This window comes from Pteronotus mesoamericanus, unplaced genomic scaffold (genome assembly GCF_021234165.1).
Source record: "Pteronotus mesoamericanus isolate MK-2021 breed Mesoamerican mustached bat unplaced genomic scaffold, CSHL_Meso_final scaffold_45, whole genome shotgun sequence".
NCBI classification, from domain to species: domain Eukaryota; kingdom Metazoa; phylum Chordata; class Mammalia; order Chiroptera; family Mormoopidae; genus Pteronotus; species Pteronotus mesoamericanus.
Genome location: NW_026555317.1, coordinates 3,665,293 through 3,679,083, shown reverse-complemented (window position 1 = coordinate 3,679,083; position 13,791 = coordinate 3,665,293). Strand labels below are relative to the sequence as shown.

The following is a 13,791-nucleotide window of genomic DNA, read 5'->3' as shown; positions in this document are numbered from 1 at the left end:
TAAAGGCCTGCGGGTGAGAAAGAGTTTGGCATTTTTTGAGGAAAACATGACAGTGGGAATGCCAAGCAGAGTGTTAGAAAAGTAGTACAGGGTGTGGTGAAGAGGGAGGCAGGAGCAATTTCTATGTAAAGACTTAGTGGTCCTTGTCAGTGGTTTAAATTTTCTTCTAAGATTAGAAGCCATTAAGAGGCTTTGAGCCAGGGAGAGACATAGAATGGTTTATATATTAAATGGGTCACTTTGGCTCCTGAGTGAAGGAGGGACTGTTGGTGTGAGAGTAGAGGTAGGCATGAATGGATGCAAGGGGCAAGGTAGGGCAGTGTGGTACTGCTTCTGGCTGAGTTGTTGCTGGCTTTCCTAGGAGGTGTCCAAGGATATGGAGAAAAGTGGTCAATTGTAGGATCTATTTTGTGGGTCAAACTGACTGCCTGCTGATGGAATGACTACATATGAGGGTGAGCAGCAGGAAGGAATCAAGGATGACTTAGGGTGGATGGTGATGCCCGTTGCTGAGAAAACTGGGAAAAGAATAGATAGATTTGGGAAGAAAGGTTGCATTCAACTTTGGACATGTTAAGTGTGAGGTGGTAGACACTTCAGTGGAGATGGCAAATGGCAGCTGGAGAAATTTGTTTGGAGCTCTGGGGGAAGTCCTCACTGTAGATTTACAAGTGTGAGTCATTAGCATGTAGATGATATAACAGTTAAGGGGCTGAAAGGGATTACTAGGGAGAGAGTATAACTAGATCAGAGAAGAGGGTGGAGCACAGCCCTCCATACCAGCAGGAAAAAAAATGGGCTGAGTTTCCTGGAGCGTGAGGTTAGAGCGAAAGCAGAAGGGTGGAGCTTCCAGGCTCGGACAGAGGAAGGTGTGTCTGGATGGAGAGAGCAGTCAGCTGCATCCCTGAGAGGTGGAGGAAGACAATGGCAGAAAAGTGATGAGAACACAGGATTTGGGAGCATGTAAGTCATTATGATGACTATGACAAAAGCAGGTTGGGACCCAAACTGTACTGGACTACAGAGAAGGAGGGGTGAGAAAATATAGCTGGCTAAGGTACAGAGCTTTCAAGCAGTTTTGCTGAGGCTGTATCATGGATACATTTGCTTTTCCTGTTTGTATATTCTTATTTTCCAACAATGGCTATTTATTACTTCTATAATATGTACATTGCAGATAGCACTCCACTTATGAGAAAAGGAGAAATTCCTAGTAGAACATGGCAGACCTTCATCTTCCATCCACTGCAACCTCTCCAATTCCAGGCTTGCCATTCTTCATAAGCACCAATGTTTTGTCTGCTGCACTCATTATTTCATTCTTAACAGCTTTCACCATATATAAAAATTTGGGGCCTGTTGCCAGGCACTAGTTGTAGCTGGAGCTACCACTACTCTCAGCATTTGTAAGCTACTCCACCCTTCCCAACACATGCCCAAGATCATTCAGTTACCCACTTACCACCCACCCAGCTTCATCTCCATCAGTCTCACAGCTGCAGACAAAGCTCATTTCCTCCTGCCTTCCACTTTCCCGGCCGGTAGAGCGGCAGGATGGGGTAACCGGGAAAAGATTAGGGGCTCAAAGTCAAAGACAGACGCACACAGGTTCCTTCCTCCATCTGCCGCTTATTATCAGTGTGACCTTGGGGAAGTCTATCTCTCAACGTCCCTGTGCCTCAGTTTCCTCACCTATAAACGAGGTTAATAAAAGCCACATTCCTTCAGTTTCGCGAAGCCTGGCATTAAGTGAGCAGCCGCTGCGGTGGCTCCCTTTGCATCAACGTTGCAAAGATAGTTGAGCCATAATAGGTAGAACTAAGATGCTTCAGAAATGTGACCCGCCAGTGGGGCCCCTCACATGACGGCGAGACGTCAGACAGTATCTCTCTCCCGCACAGGGTGTGTGCTGGTCCGGTGACCCGTCTTTCCAGTCGCCCCACACACCCGGTCTGTAATCACGCGCCCTCCCCCCACCCCCCACCCATAGCTGAGCCTGACGCGGCGGCGGCTCGGGCGCCTTTCCTCCCTAGCCTTTCGCCACGGACCACACGTCGCATCCTTGCTTCCCCGCCCCGCCCCTAGCCCCGGGCGCGCCCCTCTGGCTCGCGGGTTAGGGTGTCGAAGCGGCCGCGCCCACGGGCCGTGCACACTGATTTGCGGAACTTCGGCGGTGGGCGGTCCGGGGACGCACACACCCTCTTCGTGCAGCCAATGGGCGTGCGCGCGTCATTGATTGGGCGGCCCTCAAGCCGGCAGCCCCTCAATAAGCCACATTGTTGCACGAAACTCTAGCGCAGGAGTCCCCGGGCGCCGCTGGCAACGACGAGTCACCAAGTCCAGAAGATCCGCGGGCGAGAGCCGTGCGCGTGTGAGCTGGAGAGGTCCGATCACCGAAGTGGAGCAGGGCTGCGATTGTACCCAAGTGGAGCCTTAGTGATTCTGTGGCTGAAGTTAGCGCCTTGACAGGGGGCAACCCGACAAATCGCCGGGAGTGTTTTTGGGAGCCTTCTAGCAGTTGTGACTCCCAAAACCTGTTTCTAGACACCAGAGACCCTTCAGCCGGGCACGCCATCGCTGTTAGACTTCTTTCTGGGCCGCTCGGACTCATTGATCCCGGTCGCGCCTCCAAACCCGAGTAAAAAGCTGCCTGACCGCTCCACCCCCCTTCCCCACACGCGCTCCAGCCTTAGTCCCCCAAATCCGTGCCGTCGGGCTGTGGCAAAATGATCGCCTCTCATCTGCTTGCCTACTTCTTCACGGAGCTCAACCATGACCAAGTGCAGAAGGTAAGTAAGCGCGGGCAGAGGTGGTTGGCTTGCCTCTGACAAACTTGCGTGGTCCCCAGCCCTCTTTCTGTGTCTCAGCCGAAAACTCCCTTTCACCCTGCAGGGCCACTCTTTTTCCCCATTCAGGGCGGAGGGCGTGGAAAAAGTCTGGGCGGCCGGGAAACTCCTGGGTCTGGGGAGCCACGTCCGCTAGGCGCGGGCAGGCTTGTGCGCGCGTGCGAGCCGCCGGGGTTCCAGCTCCGCACCGCTCTCTCCCCGAGACTGCCACCCGGCGCGCGCTCGCGCTTTTTTCCTTTTTTTCCTGGAGGGGCGGGTCACCTGGTTAGTAGTCTTAGACTGATGAGCCCACGTGGGAGTAGCCCCTCTTTAGCAGTCAGAGTTCCGGCGAGAGCACGTGGGGAGAATCGTGGCTGGGGGAAGAGGTTCTGCTGCCGCGTGGGGGCGGGGGGTGGGGAGAGGAGGTTCCCGCGCTAAAGGACAGCGTTTTGGGGAAGTGCGGTTCCCTTGCAGTTCCACAGGCCTTTCGGAGGTGGGCTTGCGGAGAGACCTACCGGGAGGGAGCTGGGAAAGAGGCAGAGAAACTCCGCCCGCCGCGCCCCCTCCCCGGAACTGAGGTGCCCGGAACTGAGGCTCCGCGAGGGGCGTACGTCTCCCCCTACCTCGGTGCCTCGGCACCGCCCCCGCCTGGGGCCCCCAGGGCCCGCCTCCAAGTGCGGGGCGGACGTGGGATGTTAGTTCTGGCACTCCTGTGAGTTTCTCGTAGGGGACCAGTTACTCCCACGCCCGCTCCTCCCGTCTCCCTTGAGATTTTTATCGTTCCGAAAAGGAGATTTTTCTGCCCTTGGCCCTGACCTGTCCGTGCCCACCTCGCTCTCAGCAGCTACTTCCCCCCACCCCCAGCTCTATCTTCGGTCGGGTCATTTACATAAGAAAGGCTCTGGCTGGGCCCGGAGCCTAGCTCTCCGTGCCTCCGGGTGTGGGGTGGGGGTGGGGCCTGGCTGGGCCCGAGGCGCTCTCTCTCAGGGTAGAAATTTCTAAAATATTCGGGATTTCAGGATTGGCCCCTGCCACGGGGTTCAGCCAGGATTTGAGGATGGGCTGGGGCGGAGGTGGGGGATGTCCAGTGCTGCGAGGCAATGACGGAGCATTGCTCAGTTACATATTGAAGTTTCTGGGAAACTTTACTTTTTGGGGAAAATGTCTGACATCGTTTGGTGGGACAACCTGCTCTTACTCCCATTTTGCGGATTCTGAGAGCAAAGGATAGAACGGTGGGGTTACCGTCTTGGTGTTTTTTAGAGCTGTGGCAGATGAACTCCCAAATAAAAGCGTGACATTTCATCACCCAGCCTCAGAGGAGGGAACAGAGGGTGGCTGGCTGAGCTGAGTTTTACTCAGCTGATCGACGGCTGTTATGGTCTCATTCTTGGGATGTAGCCCTGCTCTGCACTTTAGTTCAATTTATTTAAGAACATGTCTGTGAGCTGGCAGCATCTTGGCAACTTCTTTGGGCTTCTCCACCCAAGAAGTGAGTTAACACTTGGAAGGCTGTCATCCCTTGGCAAGTCCTAAAATACTAAGCCTTAGTATCTTGAATCTAAACTGAGGGTCTTCTCTGTTGGGTGAATACTGGCCCAAGTCGTTTTATTATTTTACAGATTCACTCTTTCCCAATCCAGAGGAAGGAGGTTAGGACGAAAATTGTGGAGTTGTGCCACCTTCCTGGCATGGAAGGGGGCCATCTCTTTGGAAAGAGAATTAGCCAGGGTATCTGGAAATGAATTCTAATCTCTGTTTTGTGGTTCTTCTTTTTTTAACCACAAGACCCTGAGTGTGTCGCTTTGCGTCTTTGGACTGCCAAGGTTTTATTTTTTAAAATAAGGATGACAGTAGCGTTGTTGTCCACATTATGGAGTTGTGATGATTAAGCGCACCAATGAGAACGTCCTTCTTGTAGACTTCTTGACCCATAGAGCTTCCTTTCTTTCTGTCAAGTGTCTGGGGGACGCTTGGGTGTATTTTCTCTAAATTACCAATGGGGGCAGAGTTGAGTCAGTCCCTTTAGCGCTTCAGGTGTCAGAACCTGGAACTTTGTCTCCTGACTTAGATGAGCCCAGCTGATTCCTGGAGCAATTACATAGGAAGTAGAAAGAGAATGAGAGAATATTTTGGAAGCATCTTTTCACGTTGCTGCTAGAAGGAGGATTTAGGAGAGAAGGAAGACACTTGTTTAATTTTAGAGTCTTTTGAAAAGGCCTTGATTTGGTTTCTTCAGAAATCCCCCATTATCTTCTGGGTTGTAGTCTGAGGCATGGAAAGCGAAGGCTTACCTGCCCAGAACTAGCCCCATCAGAGTCACTCTTGATAGAAAAGCCCAGTGTTTCCTGCTATTAAAAGGGGAGTGAGGGTTATTTGTTCATTTTTGCCAACTGACACTTTGAAACTCAAACACATTATAGCTACTGTGTACCTGAAACTGTTTTAAGCCCTTTACCCATGTTAACTCATAACATTGCCAACAATTTCATGAAGTAGATACAATTATAGTAAGTCCTCACTTAATGATAGGCTCTATGACTTTAAGTTAAATGATGTATTATATAGTTAGAGGTACAATTTGTCTCATTTGTTCAACGTGTAACCTAATACTTAGTATCCTAATGCTGTCTCTTCCCTGCTCAGAAGATAACTGATGGTAGAAGGAATATTTGGTAGCTTTTGCTAACCATTCATTTGTTTTGTATTGTCAAACTTCTATTTCAGAGAGCTCTAGGAAGCACTTTTTTTCTTTACCCTGAATGAATAAAATTCCCTCAGAGGCTCCTCAGACAAAGCCAACATTTTAAAAAAAAACATTTTTGCTTTTCAAAGTTAAACTTTTTCAGCGCTCCAAGGAGGTTGAGGGCAGTTAGGGGCCCTTTTCCAGGGGGAATCAAAACAACACAAACCACAATGGTTTTCTCGAAAAATCTGGCAGTCAGAATAAGGAGGTATAATGTACTAAGAACTAAAGAACCCCAGAAAACTGGCTTCCTTTGTTCACATACTTCTGGTTTAAAAGACAACTCTTGATAACGGGTTTCTCATTATCATTGTTGAGTTTTGAAGTCAGCAAGTTTGGTTTGTTTTCCAACACTGTGTGTTGTCTGTCTTTGCCTTTCCAGAGCAGTGGGGGTGGAGGGTGGTAGCAAATCAAATCCCAGAGTTCATTGGCTATGTCTTAATAGCACACTCCAAGGATCACGGGGCATGCTTCCTTGTATTCAAGTGGCTGTTTCTGTTAACTTCCAAAGCAAGTCTCTCTACCTCAGTGCTACTGACATTTTGGGATGCATTATCCCGTGTGAGGGCCTATCTCAGCCTATCTTAAAGAGCAAGAATTCCACTCTACCCAAATTTACAGAGGCAAAACCTGTTTTGTTTTTGTTTTTACTCTTCCTTTAGAGCATTAGTTTTCAACTGTTAGTGATCCCCCCCTTCCTCCCCCTCTCAGTGGACATTCATAAGATTTGGAGACATTTTTGGTTATCACAGGGCAGAGGGGGATGGTGATATGTTATTTCATCTAGTGAGTGGAGGCAAGGGATGCAGCTTAACACCCTGCAGTGCACAGGACAGCCCCTCCACAACAGACTTTTCTGGCCCAAAGTAGGTATAGGTTGAGAAACTGCATTAGAAGAATATGACCCAATCCCCCTCAGTTTTACAGTTGTCATACAGCCAGTTAGGACCATAGCTCTCAGTGTGCAGTGTGCCATATCATGGGACAGTCATGGTAGGAGTGACTTTTTACAAAAGATGAATTTAAGGTGAGGTCTGCAGACCCACCGCAGTCAGTGGATGTCCATTACCCCTGGCTGAAGGGTGGGTTACCTGGGTTACTATTTTTCTGTCCTCAACCCGGAGAATGTGAGTACTATAAGCACTCCAAGAAGCCAGTGGGAGAAAAGTCTTCTCAGTTGTCCCCAGGAGAGCCTCACCCTGGTGTTGCTAGGGTTTCCATGGAGGCGAGGCATCCATCAGGCTTCTGAACAGGCAGGCACGTGCGCTGGATGAACATGAGCTTGGGAGCTTCCGTAGCTGGGAGCAGAGGAGAGGGGCCACTGACACCCAGTGAGGGGCAGCCCAGCAGTCGCTGGGAGAGGCTTTGTGGTGAGGTATAAGGCCAGGTTCCCTGGGATGGAATTCTGGCTCACTCTGGAATCAGCTATGTGCACTTGGGCTGGTTAATTTAACCTCTCTAGGCATGTTTCTTCCTCTTTTAAAATAGTGTTTGGATATCGCCTTACTAGGGTTTTTGTAAAGATTAAAGAGAGAGTTAATATATGTGAAGTTCTTAGACTGTGCCTAACACATGATCAACACTTTGTGTGTTCAGTATTAGTACATGAAGAACACCCCGAGATACCCTACTGCGCTACCCATCTGGGTGGGGAGCTAAAGAGACCCTGCATCTTCTTTCCCCAGGGGCTGTTAGGGCACAGAGGTTGTGGCTCATTCTACGGTCTCTGTTTGATGTCAAATTGGAGTGAGGTTCTGACCCATTTACACTCTCTGTCTGATGTCAAATTAAAGCAGAGGACAGGGAGGGCAGAGAGAGGAAAGTTCCTAAGGCCAAGGTCTAAGGAAGCACCCTCATTGTCCCTTCAACTTCCAAAACGTCTTTATTCTGGGTGGAAGAGATCCATCTTTGAGCTGTTCCTCTAACCGCTTTCCTTCTGGTCCTCTGGGGAGCCAGCACCCCTACAGGGGGTCTCTGGGAAGCCTTGGTTATTGGTGCGCCTCAGGTTGAAGCATCCTCCTTGGGAAGCCATGAGAGACACAGCTGCACTGAAGAACCACAGCATTAGTTCAACCCCTTCTCACTGGAGAAAACTAGTCCCTTCCTCAGTACCTGCCCCAGAGGGTGAAGGACCTGCTCCCAGGGCAGTTGCGGAGGCCACTTTTGCTGGAGTTGGCCAACGAGGCACTTGGCTCATTCTTCTTCACATCTGCCCCAGACTTTGGCTTCCCGTGGGAGAAGCTGCTTGAGCAGCCCTGTGCTGTCATAGGTCCAGGTCATGGGAGGTTTTGGTCATCCTGACCCCCTGGCGTTTCACTGGAAGGAACAGTCATTCTCACATTCTTTTGGCCCATTAGGTGGAGGGTCCCTCGCCATTCTGGGCCTCAGCAGAGAGATTTTTGCCCTTCATATATAGACTCTGGGCTGTCCATTGTGGCCTCTCCTGACAGGGATCCCTGGGGTTCTTGACAAAGCCAAGGGGACCCTTTGTGTGGAACCCGCACTCTACTTCCCTCATCCCTGTGCAGCCTTCGTCTTGTCTAAACCCAGTGGGCAGTCTGGGCTTCGTTCCCTTGGGAATGGGAGCCAGAGAGACCCAGTTCCCCTGGAGTGCTGCTCTTTCAGTGGTGGCCATGCTTTTTGCACTTTCATCTGTGGGTCTCTAAGTGTTTCCTTGACCTTGCTTCCTGGAAGGGACTTTGAATGAGGACTGAGAACTTGGTCTTGAGAGCCCAGGGCACCCACCCACCCACCCAGCCTTCCCGCCTCTCCCCAACCTCAGCTCCGTAGCTGCTCCCTGGAGGCAGTCCCTGTTCTTGAAAGGCATTCCCAACCTCTTCCTTCTGGCATCTGCATATTGTCTGATGAGGGAATGAAGCCAGATAAGTCATCTGGCAGCTTTAATTAGGGTTAAATGAGGGCATCGGAAGCTGCCACTTATTCTTTTTCCCATTCAAGGGACTTTCCCCTCTGGCTACCTGCTTCCTCCCCAATTTTCCTGAATCAACCCTTCCCAATGAAGCCTTCCAGCCATATCTGGTCAGTTCCTCCCCCCCCACCCCCACCCCTCAATTCCCAAAGGTCTTAAAACTGCTTACTAAGAGCTGGGCCTTGTCTGTGTGCTTTACTATAACTCAGGCCTTCCTCAGGCAGCCCTCCGGGACATTATCATAACCTCTTATTCAGATGAGGACACCAAGGCACAGAAAGTGACAGTACCTTGCTCAAGACCAAGTCAGAATTCACACCCAGACAGCCTGACTCCAGAGCCCAGGCCCTGAACCCCTGCTCTGGGCTTCCCGGGACAGCTGGCAATGGCTAGTTGAGAAGGAAGATCTTCGGGATTAGCTAGTCCAAATCCTTCATTTTACAGATCAGGAAAAGTGTCCCTTAGCGCTGTGTATTTGGGGACCAGCCCAAGCTTACATAGGACAAGCTCCAGTGCAAGAAATCAGTCGCTTGAATCCCATCCCATTTCATTTCAGCAACATCTGTGCAGCATGAGCTCCTCTCACCCATCATTCAGGTGGGCTCCCAGAGAACAGAGGTAGGGTTTGCTTTGTGGCCTGTACCTAGGGCGACCCTATAATTTATTGTCCAAACTCAGCCACTTTTGAGAGGGGCAATGTTAATTGTCATGCTGCGACAACAGTGTAAACTGAGATTGTCTTGGGCAGGCGGTACCCGTGGTTGCCCTGCCTGTGGTGGGCATAACTGTGGGGCTGGTGGGGCAGACTGGAAGGTCTGGGGCTCATTGCGATGCAGAAGCACAGATTCAAAGGGATTTGGTCCAGCAGGTGGACAGTGGGCACCAGGCAGGAGTCGGGGCTGTCCAGGGGATGCAGAATCTGACCCTTAGGGGACCTGGGGTACTGGCCAGGACAGGCAGGTAGATGGCGAGCAAATTGTGCGGTTGTCAGGATCATGGGCAACAGGGCCCAGGCCTGAAGAACAAGGTCAGGCTCAGAGCCCCTGGACAGTCTTGAGTAGCCAGTTCCGCTTCACCCAAGCTACTCTCCTCCTTTCTTTGGCACTTGTGGCCCCTTGTATGTAACCATAATAAATATGTCTTGAGCACCTACTATGTCTCAATACTGAGATAGTTGCTGGCATCACACATATGAAGTTGGGAACATGCAGTCAGTGACTCCAGTTCTCTGGTACCAGTGGGGGGAGAGACACAAAGCGTCAAAAGTGCACTGATGTCATGGCTGGGGAATTTGGGAGGGCATTTGGGAGAGACCAGTTGTGCTGGGCCCTGAAAAGGCAAGCGGGGTTTTGTTAAGCCAGAGGAGAACATTCTAGGCATGAGTCAGCACATACACATGTCTCTAACCTTTGCAAGACAAACATCCCTCAGAATTGTAGTGATGTGTGTGTTTTTAGTTATTATAAATCATTATTTTATTACAGTGAAAGAAACTGCATACTTTCTGTCCTTACCTTCAGCTTGGAATTATTTGCTGACATATTTGCCTCCCACCAATAGACGGAGCCCCTTCCAGGCAAAGACTGGGGTCTCTTGATGCAGGTATCCTCAGTGCCTGCCCTGGCACATTCAGTTTAGTTTTCATCCAATATGTGTGGGTAAATGACCTGTGCCAGCATCCTGCATATCTATATATTATTTCTTTGCACTGCTGCCCCACACTCAGAACAAAATTTCTGAGGCTCGGTGGGTCCTGGGATGAGTGTTCCAAATGCTCCTCTCCTCGACGGCTGACAGGTGCTGCTGCCTGAGGTCTGTCTGTTTGTAATTTGATGCAGCAGAGAGCAAGAACTGGAAGAACAGGAAACCCTGTGAGTCACAACGGTGCAACAGGATCCTGGAGGAGTGCCTGTCGGCTCCACACTTACCCTGCCACCGCAGGCTTGTTAGCACACAGTGCTTCAGAGCTGAAATCTCCTTGAGGTGGCATGGCAGGCCCTAGTCTCCAGTCACGGTCCACCTTGTCCCATCTGAAGAAAGTGTTGTGGCAGATCTGTTACTTTTGGTTATCTGTGTTTCAGAAGACAAGAGCCTTAAAGAATCCAGGATCTGCTGTGTTTCCCCCCGCCCCCAACATATTTTTGTTGCTCTTTGTACAGCCTCAGTCCTTTGAGGAGTCTGTGAAGGCATTCATATTAATGAAGTCACTGACAGCAGTTACTCGGCTTTCTTGGGATGGGCACACCTGTGCCCCAGGTTAGGGCATGCAATTGGCCTCTGAATTTGAGTGTCCTGCCAGGGCCTTGGCCTGTGGTTTGGGGAAGCTTCTCCAAGCCTTGGTTTCCTCATCAAATATTTGTGGCAAAACACTGGCAAAGGAATAATGCAAAAAATGTGAAATTCTTTCAGAACTAGGTTGCAAGCAGGTGTGAGCAAATAGTCACTGGAAGCCATTTAAATTTTGGCTCTCCCGTCTGATTTGACCTCTTCTGAACTCTGATCTATTTTGGCCCTCTGACTGTACGTACTGGGTAGACTAGGGCCTAGTCAGTGCCTTGCCCTTTTTTCTTCCTATACCTTTAAGTCGAAGTATAATACACACAGGAAACTGAGCACACTAGGTAACCACCACCCGGATCCAGTAATAAATCAGCACTAGCGCCAACACTAACCACCACTTAGTGTAATCACTATGCTGACTTGTACCAGCATAGATCTATTTCTGTACTTAATATAAATGGACTTAAATACGGTGTGTTTCCTATTATGTCTGGCTTCTTTCACCCAACTTTATTTTGTGAGATTCATCTATGTTTTTTGTTACATGTGGTGGTAGGTGATGCATTCTTGTCATGGTAGCATCCCTGCCCCTGCATCCCCAACCCTGTCTTGACTTGTTCAGTTAAAGCAGAGGAGACTAGTCAAGAGGATATGGTGCTTCCTAAAATTCTTTTGAGGAGGCTAGGCTGGAAGACTTGGAGATGCTATATATATATATATATATATATATATATATATATATATATATATATTCATATACATTACTTGGCTATATAAATTGCCTGATTATATCTTTAGGATGAGTACTGGGAAAGCTAAGATTCAATCAGTTGGTCTTCTTGGGGTCTAGAAGAAGTTAAAGGATAGGAATTAGCTAGTGTCCCTCTAGTGCCTTCTGGAGAGGGGCTTTAGTTATTAGATCAGATATAACCAAGATATAACCAAAGACTGGAGAAAGGAAGTCCAGCCGTGCCTCTGTGTCCTTGGTCCTGATGCTTATATACTTGTGGAGTTGCTTTCTTATCTGATTTGGTCACTAGAATTCATCCTTCTACCAGGAGGGTGTGTCCTGTAGAAATGAGGGTTTGCTCAATCATGTATTTTATGTCTGCTGATATTATTCAGCTTGTAGTAAGAATAGTCCCTAGAACAGAAGTCTTGGAACAGGCAGGGATGATTGCCAAAAAACTCAAAGACTAAGGATAGTTGACTGGAGTTGAACACGAAGCCTTGAGCTTCCTGGCAGTCAAGGCAAAAAGGGCAGTTCTCCTTGAGTCAGTCATTTTAATCCCTGTAGCAGGAAGCACAGCAAGTCTGGGCAGCCAGACTTTCTCCTGACATTAATCCTACAGAGAATTGACTGTTGCACAACAGTGTACAACACAGCAACTTTATACAGTGGGGTGGTCTTTATTATCCTTCCTTCCCATGATCCCTTGATTAAAAGCAGTATGATTAAATCATACTAATTATGAACGCATTGCATTTAAGAGGTATGTCACGTAGTGATGGCAAATAGCTTTTTGGTCCTAGAATTCATAATCTCCTTCCAGGATCTTGTGCTTGCCCATGTCTTCTGAGCCTTTTCATATGATCTTCCTAATATCTCCAGGTCAACATATATTCACTGACTTGTATATGTACCATATGTTCTTAGCCCAGAAGCAAGTTCCCCTGAATGCTGGTCTCACAGGCCACTTATTCACACCTGTGACACTTCCCATGGGTGTCTAGCATTGTGCTTGCCTTTCTTATCTATTGAGACCCATCTCTACATTCATTTCAGAGACATTTATTGGGTCTATAATATGAGCTGAGAACTGTGCTCTTGTAAAGTTCTAGAGAGCAGGAATCTTGAGATCCTTAATTTTCTTTATTTTGTGTGTTTGTACGTGTATGTGTGTTGTACAGCCATCACCACTATTTCCAGAATTTATTTCTTTTCAAATTATGTTCTAATTTGTGCTTTGCAGAAACTGATTTTCAATATAGACTATAAAATGGGAGAACCTGCGGTCCCAGCAGTAGTCAGAGACTCAGGGGTTAAATAGTATGACTCTTAAAGATTTAGATGTCAAAATTTAGTGTTTCTTCTACTACTTCTCTTTGAAACTGCCTAAGGTATTCAAGGTTGAATTTGCAGTACTTTATATAACAAACCATCGAAGTTGGAATACTCCTTTCTTTTACATACAAATAGTTTGATCAGGACCATTTTTCCACTGGCACTCAAACTCTAGAACTAGGTGGTAGCCACCAGCCATTCAATTGGAACTGGCCTGCAGGGAGATTGGGTCCTTGCCAACCTGTAGTGGAATTGCCATTTATTGTTTTTGACAGTAGCGTAGGGTGTCTGGGGATCCAGATTCTAGTCTCAACTGTGTGGCCTTGGTCAAGGCTATTCCCTAGCCTCAGTTTCTCCAAGGTCCCTTTCTGCTCTTACCTCCCGACCATTCCTTTTGGGGCCTCCCCATACCTAGCTGTGTCTGTCCCACTAGAGGTCACTGTACACTTTCAAGCAGACCCTCTTCCAAGGTGACCTTGCCCCCTCCATTCCTTGCAGTGCTAGTCTGGAGGAAAATGTGGATCCTTAAGGAGATGGGCTTCCCATTTGGGGTGTTATGCTATTTCATAGAGAGTAAAGGGTTGCTTTCTCTTCAGACCTCCTCCTTCCTCTACCCATAATTTTGTGGAGGAAGTGGGCAAGTAGGAGTGGTGTGTTGAGAAAGAAACTGATCAAAATTGCCCAATGAGTAAGTTCTAAACTCCTCAAGATTGCTATGTAGATGCCTTCTGAAACTACTCTTTTTTAAAAATATATACCTTGTCCATGCAGGCAGGTGGCCTTCCCATACTTCAGCCAGGCTTTGCCTCTGGCCTCCTGTGTTTCCCCAGCCTGGAATTATGCCTCCCTTCCCTTTTTAAAAAAGAAGTGGCCCAGTATGGTAGGCTACACATCCACCGCAGAAAGAGAAGGGACAATTTGGGGAAACAGCCTCTGTCTTGTTAAC

The 13,791-nt window shown here is 48.6% G+C and overlaps 1 protein-coding gene across 1 annotated transcript in view; it reads left to right on the top strand.

Moving 5' to 3' along the window:
- Positions 1-2,278: 2,278 nt before the first annotated feature.
- Positions 2,279-13,791, top strand: part of HK2 (hexokinase 2) — a 55,758-nt gene continuing 44,245 nt past the window's right edge. The window contains exon 1 of the mRNA XM_054593522.1: positions 2,279-2,789. Within this exon, the coding sequence (XP_054449497.1) occupies positions 2,727-2,789 (63 nt within the window). The 5' untranslated portion in view covers positions 2,279-2,726. The remainder of the gene's footprint in view (positions 2,790-13,791) is intronic.